This window comes from Acinonyx jubatus, chromosome D2 (genome assembly GCF_027475565.1).
Source record: "Acinonyx jubatus isolate Ajub_Pintada_27869175 chromosome D2, VMU_Ajub_asm_v1.0, whole genome shotgun sequence".
Taxonomy (NCBI): domain Eukaryota; kingdom Metazoa; phylum Chordata; class Mammalia; order Carnivora; family Felidae; genus Acinonyx; species Acinonyx jubatus.
In genome coordinates this window covers 66,649,935-66,667,900 of record NC_069393.1, presented here as the reverse complement: position 1 = coordinate 66,667,900, position 17,966 = coordinate 66,649,935, and the positions used below count along the sequence as shown (strand labels likewise).

The window sequence follows — 17,966 nt, the reverse complement described above, 5'->3', positions numbered from 1 at the left end:
TCTACAGCCAGCCAAGGGTGGAGAGTCCAGAAATCAATGTCAACAGCTAAGGGCTGTACCTTAGCACTAAGAGTAAACCGAAGTAAAACAGCCCTCCAATTAGTCTACACGCTACTTTTGAATGACCAGGGACCAGAAAAATCTCAAACCTTAGAACACAGAAGCATTCAAGTGGTCCCTTAGGCACCTGACAGAAACAAACGAAAATCTTTCTGGAGAAAGATATCACCATCACAGGCCTCTTATGATTTAGTAACAGAACCACAGAAATATTCATTATAGAAATTATAAAAATTAAGTACAGGTATAAGTTTCCTAAATAAACATTATAGTATCCTTATAACAAACCAATAACTGAAAAGGTGTCCAAACTTTTTAAAATTTCTTTTACTGGTTTGTACAACTATATGGGCATTTAGAAAGATAAACATGATTCTATAAATATAAAACATATCACAACAAGCACTTCCAACTTTTGGAGGCTGTGGCTAGGTCTTTGAAACACATTTTGTACGTCAAGACATCTCTTATCTTAGTCCCTTCAATAGCAGAGATGAACAAACTTTAAGCTATGTTGGCCAAGATTTTAAAAACTAAACAGTAGTGGTTTTATTTTTCAGTGTGGTTTGCTTTAGCAAAGGGACCACACCCTATATAATAGCATGCAACATTCTGAAATAAGCAAAAACAAAAAATGCACTCATTCTGCAATTTAAGCAGTTACAAAACATATATTCAATATCCAATATTCAACATTCTTTTTTATAGTCTAATTGAACTCCTTTCCTAAAACCTAATTATTTTCTTCACCAAGAAATGGAAATAAAAACCACTTTTAAAATACTCTCTTTTAGAAGTTTTACTACTTTAATGGTGAATTTTAATCTTTTAACTTTTCTTATAGAAATGGATCAAAAATAGTCTTTTTAATGTCCAAGTAGTTACAAATGACTATCAGTATCTTCTCTCTCCATTCATACCTATAGTATCTGGGAGGTCTAGCAGTTCATTGTGCTGCAAGTCAAGGTTGGTTATCTGTGTGCAGTTTCCAATCTCCTTTGGGAGGTGTTCAAGTTGATTGTGAGCTACATCCAGCGTAATGAGGTTACATAATTCACCTGTAAAATTGACCAACATAAAAATTTAACAAGAATTATTAATGAATATATTAAATAAAACTGAAAGAAAACTTCATGTTTTTTATCATAATTATATTTTCTGAAAAGGTAACAAACACAAGATCTGAAACTGTTAGAAAATGACAGCTTACAAATATTAAATCATTATGTTGTACACCTGGAACTATTGTAATGTTATCTGTCAATTATACCTCAATAATGATAAAAAAGAGAAAATGACATCTAATAAAGTTAAAATGTTGATTATAAATGACTACCAATCAATATAAATAACCACCAATATTATACACATAGATTCAAGTAACCAATTCAACCACATTTATGTTTGTAAATTCCATACTTTATTAAATAGAGCTCACCAATTTTTTAACCAAATTCAACACAAAATATCAAATTCATCTTGAGTTCAATTTGACGGTCAGGTCACCTTCTATCTCAAAATATATATGCTTTCAAATAGGCATACATTCTGATGTCACAGAAATGTACAAAGTGAGGGGCGCCTGAGTGGCTCAGTCAGTTAAACGTTGGACTTCGGCTCAGGTCGTGACCTCTTGCAGTTTGTGAATTCGAGCCCCGTGTCAGGCTCTGTGCTGACAGCTCAGAGCCCAGAGGCTGCTTCAGATTCTATGTCTCCCTCTCTCTCTGCTCCTCCCCTGTTCACACTCTCTCTACCGAAAATAAACAAATATTTAAAAAAAAAAAATGAACAAAATGAGATTTATAAACTGACTCTAGATTTAAGAGTACTGCAAAAGGTTAGAAAATAAGGTATATTTTTCCTCATTCTGGTTGAAAGGGGTGTACTGGCAATTCAAATTATTCTTAGTGTTATTCTGCAACAAAGAATGTTGCACATTTGAACATAAAGTTTTTGAACTAACAGCTACATTGGTTCCCTCATGATTTCCCTTTTGTTCTAAAAGCAGAAGCTGGAAATACTGAAAAAGTAAGATGAGCAAATAAAGTGCATAAAACTCTGAAAATTGGGTCTGGGATTATTAAGCCACATTGTTATAAATACAGGCAACAAAAGAGAAAATGGATAAACTGAATTTCATCAAAATTAAAAACATATGTTCCATTAAAGGATACTATCGAGAGTGAAAAGGCAACCCACAAAATGGGAGAAAATATCTGCAAATCATGTTATCTGCTAAAGGATTTATATCTAGAACATATAAAGAACTCTTACAACTCAACAACAACAAAAACCCCGATTCATAAATGGTCAAAGAACTTTAATAGACATTTGTCCAAAAAAATCTACAAATGGCCACTAAATATACGAATATGCTCAATATCACTACTCACTAAAAAAAAAAATCAAATCAAAGGTACAGTGAGATACCACCTCACATCCATTATCCATTAGAATGACTATAATTGAGGGGCACCTGGGTGGCTCAGTCGGTTAAGTGTCCGACTTCGGCTCAGGTCATGATCTCATGGCTTGTTGAGTTCAAGCCTCGCGTCGGGCTGTGCTGACAGCTTGGAACCTGGAGCTTGCTTCAAATTCTGTGTCTCCCTCTCTCTCTGCCCCTACCCTGCTCACACTCTGTCTCTCTCTCTCAAAAATAAACATTAAAAACATAATAAATAAATAGATAGATAGATAGATAGATAGATAGAATGGCTATAATCAAAAAACAGAAAATAACAAATGTTGGCAAGGAGGTGGAGAAACTAGACCCTTGTGCTTTACCACTCAGGTTTCTCAGGATGAAGACAGAAGAAAAATCCCCTCCTGTTCTTACCCAAGCACTGTATAATCAAATTGTAGAAAATCCAAGACACAAAATTTTGGAAGAAGCTACAGGATAAAAGCACCTTACTTTTAGAGGAACAAGGGTAAAAATTGTACTAGACTTCTCTTCAGAATACCACTTAAGCAAAAAAAAAAAAGAAAGAAAGAAAGAAATGAAATATTTAGTCTTGAAAGAAAAAAACCATCAACCTAAAAGTCTGTATCCAGTGAAAGTATCCTTCAAAAGTAAAAGAGAAATAAAGACTTTGTCAAACAAAAATTGACGAAGTTTGTCGCCAGTAGACCTGTCTTGCAAGAAATACTAAAAGAAGTTCTTCAAAAAGAAGAAAATTATATAGGATGGTAATTTGGATCTATATGAAAGAAGAGCATGACCTAACAGATAACAGGCTTGTTCAAAGTAATAATAGCAACAACATATTAGATGATTGTAGATTAAGGATAAATGAAACGAATGACAGCAGTGTTATAAGGGACAGAAGGGAGGAATTGGCTATATTCTGTTATAAGGTAACCACACTACCCATGAAGTGGTATAGTGTTATTTGAAAGTTGACTAATATTAGCTGTAAATTCATACTGCAGACTCTAGGACAAAACACTCACTCTTACATCTAAAAATTAAAAGAAGTATAAACAATACACTAAGAAGAGAGAAAATGGAGTAATATAAAATCCTCAATTAAAACCAAATAATGCAAAAGATGATGAAAGAACAAGTTTAGCTAATAGAAAACAGTTACCAATATAGTTTACATTAATCCAATAGAACCAGTAAACATTTTATATGTAATAAATATACGAAATAAAAGAGACTGTCAGAGGGGCTCAGTTGGTTAAGCATCTGACTCTTGATTTCAACTCCTGTCACGATCTCACAGTTTGGGTTTCTGAGATCGAGTCCCTCTTCAGGCTCTGGGGTGACAGTGTGGAGCCTGCTTGGGATTCTCTCAGCTCCTCTACTGCTCATGTGCGCATGCACTCTCTCTTTCAAAATAAACAAACATTAAAAAAAAAAAAAACCCAGGGGCACCTGGGTAGCTCAGTTAAGTGTTCGTCCAACTTCAGCTCAGGACATGATCTCAGGGTCCACGAGTTCAAGCCCTGCACCGGGCTCTGTGCTGACAGCTCAGAGCCTGGATGGAGCCTGCTTCAGATTCTGGGTTTCCCTTTCTCTCTGCCCCTCCCCAACTCGTGCTCGCTCGCTCTCTCAAAAACAAAAACATTAAAAAAACATTTAAAAAACCCCAACTGCATGTTGTCTTCAAAAAAAGCCACTTTAAATACAGACACCGGTAGATTAAAAGTAATGGGATAGAGAAATACAAAGTTAATGTTAATCAAACGAAAGTGGGAGTAGCTACAATAAATTCAGACAAAGTTGACTTCAAAGTAAGGAAAATTATCAGGGATATAGAAAGCATTACATAATGGCAAATGGAGCAACTCTCCAAAACATAATCCTTAAAGTGTACATACCTGCTTATCTCCTCTATATCTAGTATTTTGTGTGTGTGTGTGTGTGTGTGTGTGTGTGTGTGTGTGTGTGTGTGTATTATAGCATCACGTTAACTTAAAGAATGAATGAAGATAACTGGGGAAGGTAAAATTTGGGCTCTAATACTCTTCAAGCCAGAAGTAATAAAAACATTTTTTTTATATTTGCCATCATCTTTTGTAATAAATGATACTTGAAATTCAGTTTCCATTAAAATAACTTCTACTACCCTAAAGGAAGATACTCCAAAAGTGAGTTGAGGCAATAAAGCAAGATGGAAGACTTTAACTTTAACCCATATGGAACAGGGGTGATTCAACTCAGTTACCAATATACTGTGGGACTCCTCAACTTCAGTACTATGACATTTTGGACTGGATAATTCATTGCTATAGGAGGCTGTCTTATGTATAAGCAGCACCCCTAGCCTTTACCCATTAAATGCAAATAGCACCCACCAACCAAGCTGTAACAATCAAAATTGTCTCTAGACATTAACAAATGTCCTCTGTTGTAACATTAACAAAATTGCCCTCAGTTGAGAATCACGGATACGATGGAATGATAAAATTCAATACTATCCAATTTTCACACTTTTCAAAAGAAGCTGGAAACCTAGATTTTCATGTAAAATCTTTTAATGCTTAAATGCTAACTAATTCTTAGGTTAAAACAGAACAAAACACTGTCTTACTAAACACATTTGTGGACCTTTTTCAGTATTCAGAATGCCAGTTTGATAACCTCTGAACATAGATCAGTTACTAACATTTTAGGACAGAAATTTGCATATGACTATCTAATATTAAAACTAAAAAGTGTTTTTAAAAAGCAGAATATAATCACCTGGACTCAAATTAAGTTAAACCCTTTTCATTTGTGTAAATCACCACATGGCAACTGGACTATTTTGAACACATATTCTCTCCAGAAAGTTATCCTCCAGCACTACAAAACTCTGCAAAGTCAGGAAATCATGGTAATACTGACATATTAGGAAAGAGTGTCACCTAGTAACACTAATACTTCTTTCTCACAATCTAGTAATCTCTAAATATTTTGAAAATGATTAAAACTCAGGAAATGTGATTTAATTTTAACAACACACAAAAAAATAACATGATTTAAAAATCTGGTCTGTTAGTCCCTGAAATATTGTATTGTACACTCTATTATATATATTATATTAATGTATATTATATATATTATATAGTTAAGTATAGTTATATATAGTATTGTGGATTAAATGTGAAAATTATTTTAGACTTTCCCCAAAATCCATGTATGAATTTTAAGATCCATGAAGAACTTAAAATTTTCTTCAGTCCAAAGAAAAAGATCTAGTAAACTTCAGGGAAGTTTATCATTTATATAGTTTCCATGAAAACCTGAAATATTTTCAAAACTAATCCAAAATGTCCTATTTAATGCAATCAACAAAACCTTCTTAGTGGTGGTGGTGGGACAGTTTAAGATTGCTCTTCTTTAGAGTAATACTCATAACTTCCCAAGCTTCTCTTGTTCATATTCAAACAGTTAGAAACCTCTGAAAATTGTGAATATATGACAAATTCTGTAGTTGGCAGCACTGTGCCAGGGTAAGAGCCTAGGTTACAATTTGCAAGATATTTACATATTAAATATCTAAGCACTTCATGAAATAATTTGCTATAGCACTATTTGCTATTTCTATACTCTGTCCAGCTACACAGTAAACATGTTTCACCACATATGAAACAAATATAATAAAAAACAAAACAAAATATAAGTCCATTCTAGATGGTTTTCAAGGACAATAACCAAGGTGTTAATAGTGACTTGCTTCTGATGGGGTTTAAGAGTGGTTTTTATTTTCTACTTCATACATTTGTATTTTGCAATTTTTGTTTTTATGTATTTTTTAATTCCAAGAAGAAAAAAAGGGGGGAGATTCAAGAGGGAAACACTAGCAGTCTCTCCTCCACTATTCATGGAAGAGCACTTTCTGACCCCAAATAGAAGCTTCCTGTCTGTGGAGCAGATGCATCCTTCAGTGAAAACAAATGGATCACCCTATTGTACTGCTAACATCAGCCATTAATATTATGCATCTTAGGACTCATATTCCACACTTACTAAGCAATCTTTTGATTTTAAATTTGATTTCCCACACATACGCCTACAGAGAGAACACGGACTTCATTCAGTCATCCATTCTACAAATGTTTATTAAGCATCTACCATGTGCTAGGATACGGTAAGAGAAAAAAAGATAAAATGCTTGCCTTCATAGAACTTATATTTTAATTAGGAAAAAATAAACTAACATATGATCAAGGTGACGAAGTATTAAGAGCTATAAAAGAAAATAAAGCCAGATAAAAGCAGAAGAGTATGATGGGGGAAGGAGATTGTAGATGCTGACAATAAATAAAAGGGAAAGAAACCCCGATGAAGTAGCACTTTTTAAAAAATATTTTTCCTTTCTTTATTGAGAGAGAGAGACAGGGTGTGAGCAGGGGAGGAGCATAGAGAGAGGGAGACAGAATTGGAAGCAGGCTCCAGGCTCTGTCAGCACAGAGCCTGATGTGGGGCTAGAACTCATGAACCGTGAGATCATGACCTGAGCCAAAGTCAGATGCTCAATCGACTAAGTCACCCAGGTGCCCTTCGATGAAGCAGCATTTGAAAACAGACCTAAAATAATGGGAGAGGGAAGAAACAATGAGACTATCTGGTGGAATAATTTTCCAGGCTGAGTGAAGAGCAAGCACAAAGACTCTGAGGCAAGAGAGTAGTTCAAAACACAACAGAAGGCCAATGTGGCTGGAATCATGGTTAAGGAAATCAGGTGGTAGGAGATGAAGTAGATCTCAGTCAGATTCATTTAAGGTCTTGTAGGCTAAGGTAAGGATTTCAGCTTTGACTAAGGAGATAGTGGTAATGGTAATAAGAGTGTTTTTTGTTGTTGCTGTTTTTATAGCAGTTTACAGAAAAATTGCACAGCAAGTACATAGAGTTGCCATATAGCCTCTTCCCCACAATTTCCCCTATTAACATCTTCCATTATTAGGTGGTACACATGTTGCAGCTGATAGATCAACACTGATATATTATTTCTAACTGAAAGTTCATATTTTACATTAGCATTCACTCTTTGGGTTGTCCAGTTCTATGGGCCTTGATAAATACAAAATATCATGTATCCATCATTACAAATATCGTATAGAATAGTTTAACTGCCCTAAAAATGCCCTGCTTCACCTAGTTATTCACCCCACTTTCCCTCTCCCCCAGAGCCCCTGGCAACCACTGATCTTTTCCTTTTTCCTTTTCTAGAGTGTTACATATAGTTGGAATCATAAATGATGTAAAATTTTTTAGACTGGCTTGTTTCATATAGCAATATGCATTTAAGGTCCCTTTATGTCTTTCTGTGGCTTGATAGTTCATTTATCACTGAACAATACTCCATTGTATGGCTATATCACAGTTTATCCTTCATTTATTGAAGGATATCTTGGTTGCTTCCTATTTTTAACAATTATGAATAAAACCACTAAAAATATTTGGTGTGCAACTTTTTGTATGGACAGAAGTTTTCAACTCATTTGGGTAAATAACTAGGAGCATGACTGATAGACTGTGATGGTAAGACTATGTATAGCTTTGAAAGAATATGCCACTGACTGCTAAGGGTCTATACCATTGTGCATTCTCACCAGTAAGAAAAAAGACTGCATCTGTATTTGGTGGAGTCAGTGTTTTGGATTTTAATCATTCTAATAGGTACGTAGCGATTGTGGTTGTCTTTTGAAAGTATAGCTTTACAGGACATAAAGTAGCCCTATGGAAAAGCAGTAATAATGTGATAATGTTTGCCCCAAAAAAACAAAATTTATTCTGGAAAATTAAGACCTACAAATATAATAATAAGTAGAATGTTGTAGACATCAAATAGGAGGTAAATACATAAATACAAAGTGATGGGTAAATCAAGAAACAATATTCTGGCTGGGTGGATTGGGGAAAGCTAGATTTTAAAAGATGGTCAGAAACTACAGATAACGCCCCAAAAAAGAAATAATATGAGGAAACTAGGGAGGCAAAAAGAAAAAAAAAAATCATGGGCTCAACAATTCCTTTGCTAGGGATATATTCAATAGAAATGAATTCATATATTTACCAGTAGACTTTTATCATAATAACACAGTAGCACTATCTGTATTAGCCCCAAATTACAATACCAAATAACAGAATGGATAAATTGTGGCATATTCACACTGTGGGATAATATGCAATAACGAGACTAAACTACCTCTAACTACATACATCAATTATGATGAATAATGCCAAGAACTGAAACACAAAAACATACAGAGATTATGGTTCCATTTATATAAAAACAAGGAAAATTAATGTTTGACTGTAGAAGTCAGGATACTAAGTTTACTTGATGGGAATGAATAGTGACTGAAAGGAGTCTCCTGAGTGGTCTTGATCCTCTATTTTTTAACTTGGACGCTGATATTACACAGTTGGCAAACAATCTTCAGTTGTACATTTATGATATATCAATAAAAAGTAAACAAAACAAAACAACCCCAACTCTGGCCCAAGCTCCTGCTTTGGACATGCTTTAATCCAAACCTGGCAGAGAAACAGAAAAAAATATTTCTTCAATTTGTATTTAGATGAATAATCTTCAACATTTTTAGTTAAAAATTTAACTCTAAATTAATTCCATTCTGAAAAAATTGTTTTCCTTTCATCTTATCTTTAGAGGAGGCAAAGGTTGCACACTATATCTAAGACTTTTTAAGCATGATATTATATATTATCCTACATCCAGACAATGGAGCATGCTGGACATATTCTTTCTCAAAGGTGACGACACTGTCTAGACTCTTGTTGGGAGATTCTTCCCACTATTTCTGTAAGCAATATTGTCCCCCAGGTTACTCTAATATATTCAATCCACTTTCATTTTATAATACAGAAAGGTAGTGGTTCCACATGCAAAAAGCAGCAGGACACATGGTACCTGAAAACCAGAAGTCAGATAGTTGGAATGTAAAACTAACGTTCATCAAACAACAGAAAGGTGATTTTTAGGAGGAGGAAAGTTTTTTTCCCCTCTTCTGGAGATTGCCAAGTTATTAAAATGCAGTTAAATACCAACTTCTTGAGGATTATTGGGAATTTTTCTAAGTTTCTTATTTTAGAAAGATTTTTGACCTTTAATAATTATTGTTAAAAATATTTTATGCATGGCTTTGTTCATAGTAGAAGCTTAACAAATTATGTGATTAGGTGATAAAACTAAATGTGTTGGGTTTAACCAGTAACAAAAAAAATTACCATACAAACATTTGAATAAACTATGTCCATAAAACATAACAGAAGATAAATTATTGCTCTAAGAGCATTAATTCAATCAGTCAGAAAAAAAAAAAAAACTCTTTACCAGGCACATGTGTATTCTTTTTACCAGGCACAATACTAAGCACTAAATATACAAAGAAACTATAAGACATTAAATACTTGTTCTCATGAAACTTAAAAGTAGTAGGAGACAATGTGTGATTTGATGTAGGCCAGTGAGGGCTCTGCTTGTGAAATCTCACCATTAAAAAACCATTCTTGTAGATCTTCAAGGCCTTTCATGGTCAAAGTTCTTTATTTTTAGGATGACCATCTCATTTACTTATTCATTCAAGAAAAATTTATAGTGTACCTACTGGAAATTAAGCAGTGAACAAAGTCTATTCTCAAGGAGCTTATATTCTACTACGCACGAAGGGAGAGAAATCAGAAAATAAGGAGGCACCAACATGGCAGAGAAGTAGGGGGATCCAAAGTTCCCTCATCTCTCAAACAAAGAAACCAGTGTTGAGGTCAAAGGACTTTGAACTCCAAGAGCCCAGGCGGCAAAGTGACAGAGATGCTTCCAGGGACCCACTGGGAAAACCTGACAGGACGAAGAGCTACTTCAATAAACAAATCAAAGCACACCTGGTGGAAGATCCAAAACATCGTTACGAGTAGGGAGATAAAGTAACCCAAGTCACAACAACAGAGGGCAAGTAACACTCTCCAAAACACACCTCCTAAAGGGCCAGGCTCTGGACAGTGTATGACTCCTCTTTAATGTAGTAGTGCTCGCAGGTGCAGGGCATATAACAAGCTTTTAATACACGTAAGAGACAAAAAAAAACTAGCCAAAATGACGAAACAGAAGAATTCTCAAGAGAAATTCAAGGAAGAAATGACAGCTAAAGAATGGATCAAAACAGATATAAACAATATAACTGAACAAGAATTTAGAATAATAGTCATAAGATTAATCACTAAACTTCAAAAAAGCATAGAAGACAGCAGAGAATCTATTGCTGCAGAGATCAAGGAACTAAAAAAGTCGTGATGAATTTAAAAATGCTATAAATGAGGTGCAAAATAAACTAGAGGCAGTGACAGTGAGAATTTAAGAGGCAGAGGGGAGATTAAGTGAAACAGAAGATAAAATTATGGAAAAGATGAAGCTGAGAAAAAGAGATAAAAAAATTCTGGACCACAAGGGAAGAATTAGAGAACTAAGTGGTTCAATGAAAACTGAACAATATCCATATCATAGGAGTTCCAGAAAAAGGAGAGAGAGACAGAGGGTCGAAGGTGTGCTTGAACACATCATAGCTGAGAACTTCCCCAATCTGGGGAAGGAAACAGACATTGAAATCCCGGAGGCACAGAGAACTCCCTTCAGATGTAACTGGAATCGATCTTCTGCAGGACATATATGAAACTGGCAAAATACAAAGATAAAGAGAGAATTCTGAAAGCAGCTAAGGATAAATGGGCCTTAACCTACAAGGGTAGACACCTAAGGGTAGTAACAGACCTATCTACTGAAACTTGGCAGACCAGAAAGGAGTGGCAGGAAATTTTCAATGTGATGAACAGGAAAAATATGCAACCAAGAATCCTTTATCCAGCAAGCCTGTCATTCAGAATAGAAGGAGAGACCAAAGTTTTCCCAAACAAAAACTGAAGGAATTCATCACCACTAAACCAGCCCTACAAGAGATCCTAAGGGGGACTCTGTGAGTGGAATGTTACAAGGACCACAAAGGACCAGATACATCACTAGAAACATGAAACCTACAGATATCACAATGACTCTAAATCCATCTTTCAGTAATAACACTGAATGTAAATGGACTAAATGCTTCAATCAAAAGAGACAGGGTATCAGAATGGATTAAAAACAAACAAACAAACAAGACCCATCTATTTGCTGTCTACAAGAGACCCATTTTAGACCTGAGGACACCTTCAGATTGAAAGTGAGGGGATGGAGAACCATCTATCGTGCTACCACAAGTCAAAAGAAAGTTGGAGTAGCCATACTTATATCAGACAAACTAGATTTTAAACTAAAGGCTGTAACAAGAGATGAAGAAGGACATTATATCATAATTATGGGGTCTATCCATCAAGAGCTAACAATTATAAATGTGTACACACCGAATTCAAGAGCACCCAAATATATAAAATAAATCACAAACATAAGCAATCTTATTGGTAAGAATGTGGTAATTGCGGGGGACTTTAATACCCCACTTACAGCAAAGGACAAATGATCTAGACAGAAAATCAATAAACAATGTCCCTGAATGATACACTGGACCAGATGGACTTGACAGATATATTTAGAACTTTTCATCCTCAGGCAGAATACACATTCTTCTCAAGTACAAATGGAACAATCTCCAAGACAGATCATACACTGGGTCACAAAAGAGCCCTCAATAAATATAAAAGAATTGAAATCATACCATGCACACTTTCAGATCATAATTCTATGAAACTTGAAATCAACCACAGGAAAAAGTTTGGAAAACCTCCAAATGCATGGAGGTTAAAGAACATCCTACTAAAGAATGAATGGGTCAACCAGACAATTAAAGAAAAAATTAAAAAATATATGGAAACAAATGAAAATGGAAACACAACAATCCAAACCCTTTGGGATGCAGCAAAGGCAGTCCTAAGAGGAAAATACACTGCAATCCAGGCCTATCTCAAGAAATAAGAAAATTCCCAAATACAAAATCTAAAAGCACACCTAAAGGAACTAGAAGCAGAATAACAAAGAAACCCCAAAGCTAGCAAAAGAAGAGAAATAATAAAGATCAGAGCAGAAATAAACAATATAGAATCCAAAATAGTATATCGATGAAACTAAGAGTTGGTTTTTGGAAAAATAAAAAAAATTAATAAACCCCTAGCCAGACTTCTCAAAAACGAGAGGACCCAAATAGATAAAATCATGAATGAAAATGGAATTATTACAACCAATCCCTCAGAAATACAAGCAATTATCAGGGAATATTATGAAAAATTATATGCCAACAAACCGGACAACCTGGAAGAATTGGACAAATTCCTAGATACCCACATACTACCAAAATTCAAAGGGGAAGAAATAGAAAAGTTGAACAGACCCATAGCTAGTGAAGAAATTGAATCAGTTATCAAAACTCGTCCAACAAATAAGAGCCCTGAGCCAGATGGCTTCCCTGGGGAATTCTACCAGACATTTAAAGGAGAGTTAATACCTATCCTTCTCAAGCTGCTCCAAAAAACAGAAATGGAAGGAAAACTTCCAGACTCATTCTATGAATCCAACACTACCTGGATTCCCAAACCAGACAGAGACCCTACAAAAAAAGGAGGATTATAGGCCAATACCCCTGATGAACATGGATGCATAAACTCTCAACAAGAGGGGCGCCTGGGTGGCTCAGTCGGTTGAGCTTCCGACTTTGGCTCAGGTCAGGTCATGATTTCACGGTCTGTGAGTTCGAGCCCTGCGTCGGGCTCTGTGCTGACAGCTCAGAGCCTGGAGCCTGCTTCAGATGCTGTGTCTCCCTCTGACACGCCCCCATTCATGCTCTGTCTCTCTGTCTCAAAAATAAACAAACATTAAAAAAATATTAAAAAAAAAAAAAAAAAAGCTCTCAACAAGATACTAGCAAATCGAATTCAACAGCATATAAAAAGAATTATTCACCATGACCAAGTGGGATTCATTCCCTGAGCTGCTGGGGTGGTTCAATATTTGCAAATCAATCAATGTGATACATCACATTAATAAAAGAAAGGATAAGAATCTTATGATCCTGTCAATAGGTGCAGAAAATGCATCTGACAAAATATAGCATCCTTTCTTAAATAAAAACCCTCAAGAAAGTCAGGATAGATGGAACATACTTAAACATCATAAAAGCCATCTATGAAAAGCCCACAGCTAATACCATCCTCAATGGGGAAAAACGGAGAGCTTTCCCTCTTGAGATCAGGAACACGACAGGGATGTCCACTATCACCACTGTTGTTTCACATAGTGTTGGAAGTCCTACCATCAGCAGTCAGACAATAAGATGAAATAAAAGGCATCAAAATTGGCAAAGAAAAAGTCAAACTTTCACTTTTCGCAGACGACATGACACCCTACATGGAAAACCTGAAAGACTCCACCAAAAGACTGCTAGAACTGATACGTGAATTCAGCCATCACAGGGTATAAAATCAATGTACAGAAATCGGTTGCATCTTTATACACCAATAATGAAGCAACAGGAAGAGAAATGAAGAAACTGATCCCATTTACAATTGCACCAAGAACCATAAAATACCTAGGAATAAACCTAACCAAAGATGTAAAAGCAATCTACACATTCAATGCAATCCCAATCAAAATTGCATCAGCATTCTTCTCAAAGCTAGAACAATCCTAAAATTTGTAGAGAACCACAAAAGACCCTGAATAGCCCAAGTAATACTGAAGAAGAAAACCAAAGCAGGAAGGCATCACAATCCCAGTCTTTAGCCTCTACTACAAACCAGTAATCATCAAGACAGTATGGTATTGGCACAAAAACAGACACACAGACAAACAGAATAAAATAGAGAACCCAGAACTGGATCCACAAATGTATGGCCAACTAATCTTTGACAAAGCAGGAAAGAGCATCCAATGGAAAAATGACAGTCTCTTTAGCAAATGGTGCTGGGAGAACTGGACAGCAATATGCAGAAGAATGAAACTAGACCACTTTCTTACACCATACACAAAAATAAACTCAAAATGGATGAAAGACCTAAATGTGAGACAGAAAACCATCAAAACCCTAGAGGAGAAAGCAGGCAACAACCTCTTTGACTTCAGCCGCAGCCATCTTCTTGCTCGACACATCTCCAAAGGCAAGGGAATTAGAAGCAAAAATGAACTATCGGGACCTTATCAAGATAAAAACCTTCTGCAGTGCAAAGGCACTAAAAGGCAACTGACAGACGTATCAGATAAAGGGTTAGTATCCAAAATCTATAAAGAACTTACCAAACTCAACATCTGAAAAACAAATAATCCAGTAAAGAAATGGGCAGAAGACATGAATAAACACTTTTCCAAAGACATCCAGATGGCCAACAGACACATGAAAAGATGCTCCACATCATTCAAAATCAGGGAAATACAAATTAAAACCACACTAAGATACCACCTCACACCAGCCAGAGTGGCTAAAATGAACAACTCAGGAAACAACAGATGGTGGTGAGGATGTGGAGAAATGGGAACCCTCTTGCACTGTTGGTGAGAAGGCAAACCGATGCAACCATTCTGGAAAACAGTGTGGAGGTTCCTCAAAAAATTAAAAATAGAACTACCCTACGACCCAGCAAATAGCACTACTAGGAATTTATCCACGGGATACAGGAGTGCTGATTCATAGGGGCACATTTACCCCAATGTTTATAGCAGTGCTTCCAACAATAGCCAAATTATAGAAAGAGCATAAACATCCATCAACTGATGCATGGACAAAGAAGATGTGGTTTATACATACAATGGAATAGTACTTGGCAATGAGAAAGAATGAAATCATGCCATCTGCAGCAACATGGATGGAACTGGAAGGTATTATGCTGAGTGAAAAAAGTCAGTAAGAGGTCAGATAACCATGTTTTCACTCACATGCAGATCTTGAGAAACTTAACAGAAGACCATGGTGGGGAGGGAAGGGGAAAAAATAGAGAGAGAGGGAAGGAGGTAAACCATAAGAGATGCTTAAATACAGAGAACAAACTGAGGGTTGATGGGGGAGTGGGGGAGAGGGGAAAGTGGGTGATGGACATTGAGGAAGGCACTTGTTGGGATGAGCACTGGGTGTTGTTCGTAAGTGATGAAGCACGGGAATCTACCCCAAAAACCAAAAGCACACTTTACACACTATATGTTAGCCAACTGGACAATAAATTATATTAAAAAAAAAAAAGAAATCAGAAAATAAGGAAATAAAGTAATCGGAAGTGATAACTGTTGTAAACCAAAGTAAAGCAAGGAAAGAAAGTTAGAAATGAGAGTGTAACGGACAGCAAGGAGGAACCATGTGCATATGTGAACAGAAACACAGGACAGGTGAGGAGAAATAAGGAAAACAGGAACAGAACAAAAGAGATCTGGAGTCTTAAATATAAAACTAAAGAATATAGACCTTTTTGCTCAGGTAATAAAGTACAATTTAAAGTTTTTGAATAAGCATGATATGCAGGATGTTGTTCTAAAGTCTATTTTCTCAGGGTGCCTGGGTGGCTCAGTCATTTAAGCAACTAACTCTTGATTTCAGCTCAGGTCATGATCTCACACTCATGAGACTGAGCCCCATATCCAGCTCTGCACTGGGTGTGGTGTCTGCTTAAGATTCTCTCTCTCCACCCCCCCTCTGCCCCTCCCCCACTAACATTTTCTAAATAAGTAAATAAATAAAAGTCTATTTTCTCATAGATTTGAAAGATGTACTGGAGCAAGCAGAATTAGGAAGCACAGTCTATCAGGAAGCTACTGCTGTTAGCCTACATGAAATAATATGAGGACTACACTGAATAATCAATAGCAGTGGAATAAATAGGCCCAGTATACAAGCAACTAAGAGACATGGAAAAAACAACAGGAATGTGGTAAGAACAGTGATTCTCAAATCATATGCAGTGAATGACTAGTTTGGGTTTTTGTTTTTTTTCCCAGGGTTGTGAACTAATATTCTGTAAACTACAAAATTGAGTTCTTGGATGTTCTAGCAATGTCAAATTGTTATACAAGATTCTAAATGCTTACTCTCAATTTCTGTTATTAACTTGTGACAAAAAAATTGGTTGGCCAGCAATCTGTCTGGTGATTAGACCACACCTTGACAAGAACTAGAACAGGAAGAAAAATCCTCAGATTCCAAGATCTTGAACCTGAGTTGACAGAGAAAGTAATGATGCAATTAAGAGAGAAACAGAATCCAAAAGGAAGAGATGTATGGTGAGGAGTTATATTTTGACCATGCTTAATCTATCAGTGAGACATCTAGGTAACAATCTATTGGTTAATTAGGAAAAATGTATATATATATACAGATCTGAAGAAAATGTTCTCATGATAGAACATTTTTCTTCCAAAGAGAGAGTTGGGGTTAGTATCTGCAAAGAGTCAAATATTGGTCTTCAGAATAACAGTAATGGTGGAGTCCTGGATAAATTATTTTATTTAAAAAAAACACTACATAAAAGCACGCAGAGACTAAACGCAGAAACTAGAAGGAATTCAACTCTTGCAAAATGGGAACTGTGGTAGGCAGAGTTTTAAGATGGCCCCAATGGCCCTGTCTCATGCGTAACTGTATACATTGCATAATTACCCCTTCCTTGAGTGTGGGCTGAACTTAGTGACTTGCTTCTAATGAATAGACTATGAAAACAATGATGTCACATCTCTGATTAAATTATAAAAGATTGTGCTCTCATCTTGCTAGCACTCTATTGCCTTCTCAGCTTACACCCTTTGATAAAGCAAGTTGCCCTGCTGGAGAGATCCTTGTGGCTAAGAACTGAGGGCAGTCTCTAGCCAACAGCCAGGAAAAGCTGAAATCCCTTAGTCCAATAACCTGCTAGCTAAGTGAATACTGAAAATAACCACATGAGCTCAGATGTGGACCCTTTTCCAGACATGCCTTCAGATGACACCTCAGTCCTGACTACCCCTTGGGTGAGAGTTAAGCTATGCCTGACTCTGAACCAGAGAAACTGTAAGATAGTAGTAAGTGAGTGTTGTTTTGGTTTTTTAATTTTTTTTTAACTTTTTTTTTTTTTTTTAAATTTATTCTTGAGACAGGGAGAGACAGAGCATGAACAGGGGAGGGTCAGAGAGAGGGAGACACAGAATCTGAAACAGGCTCCAGGCTCTGAGCTGTCAGCACAGAGTCTGATGCGGGACTCGAAGTTGAGTGTTGTTTTAAGAGCTATGCTTCAGAGTAATTTCTTATGCAACAGTAGATAACTTACATAAGAAATTACATTGGGTAATATCCACATTTGCAAGGCTTTTACCATGAAGTTACTCACAAATCTGCCAGCAGAAAATAAATCTCAAGTAGAAAGCCAGAGTCCTACTGCCTGAGAAGCCAGAGGACAAGGTCTAGGATCGTTAACAGTGGCTGGAATTCAAGGTTGGATATCCTGGAAAGGAGGAAACCTT

General features: G+C 36.2%; 1 protein-coding gene across 6 annotated transcripts in view; it reads right to left on the bottom strand.

Moving 5' to 3' along the window:
• SHOC2 (SHOC2 leucine rich repeat scaffold protein) overlaps positions 1 to 17,966 on the bottom strand; it is a 108,191-nt gene that overhangs the window by 27,970 nt on the left and 62,255 nt on the right. For all 6 annotated transcript variants that reach the window (XM_015082948.3, XM_027063049.2, XM_027063048.2 and 3 more), the window contains one exon: positions 981 to 1,118. In XM_015082948.3, the coding sequence (XP_014938434.1) occupies positions 981 to 1,118 (138 nt within the window). The remainder of the gene's footprint in view (positions 1 to 980; positions 1,119 to 17,966) is intronic.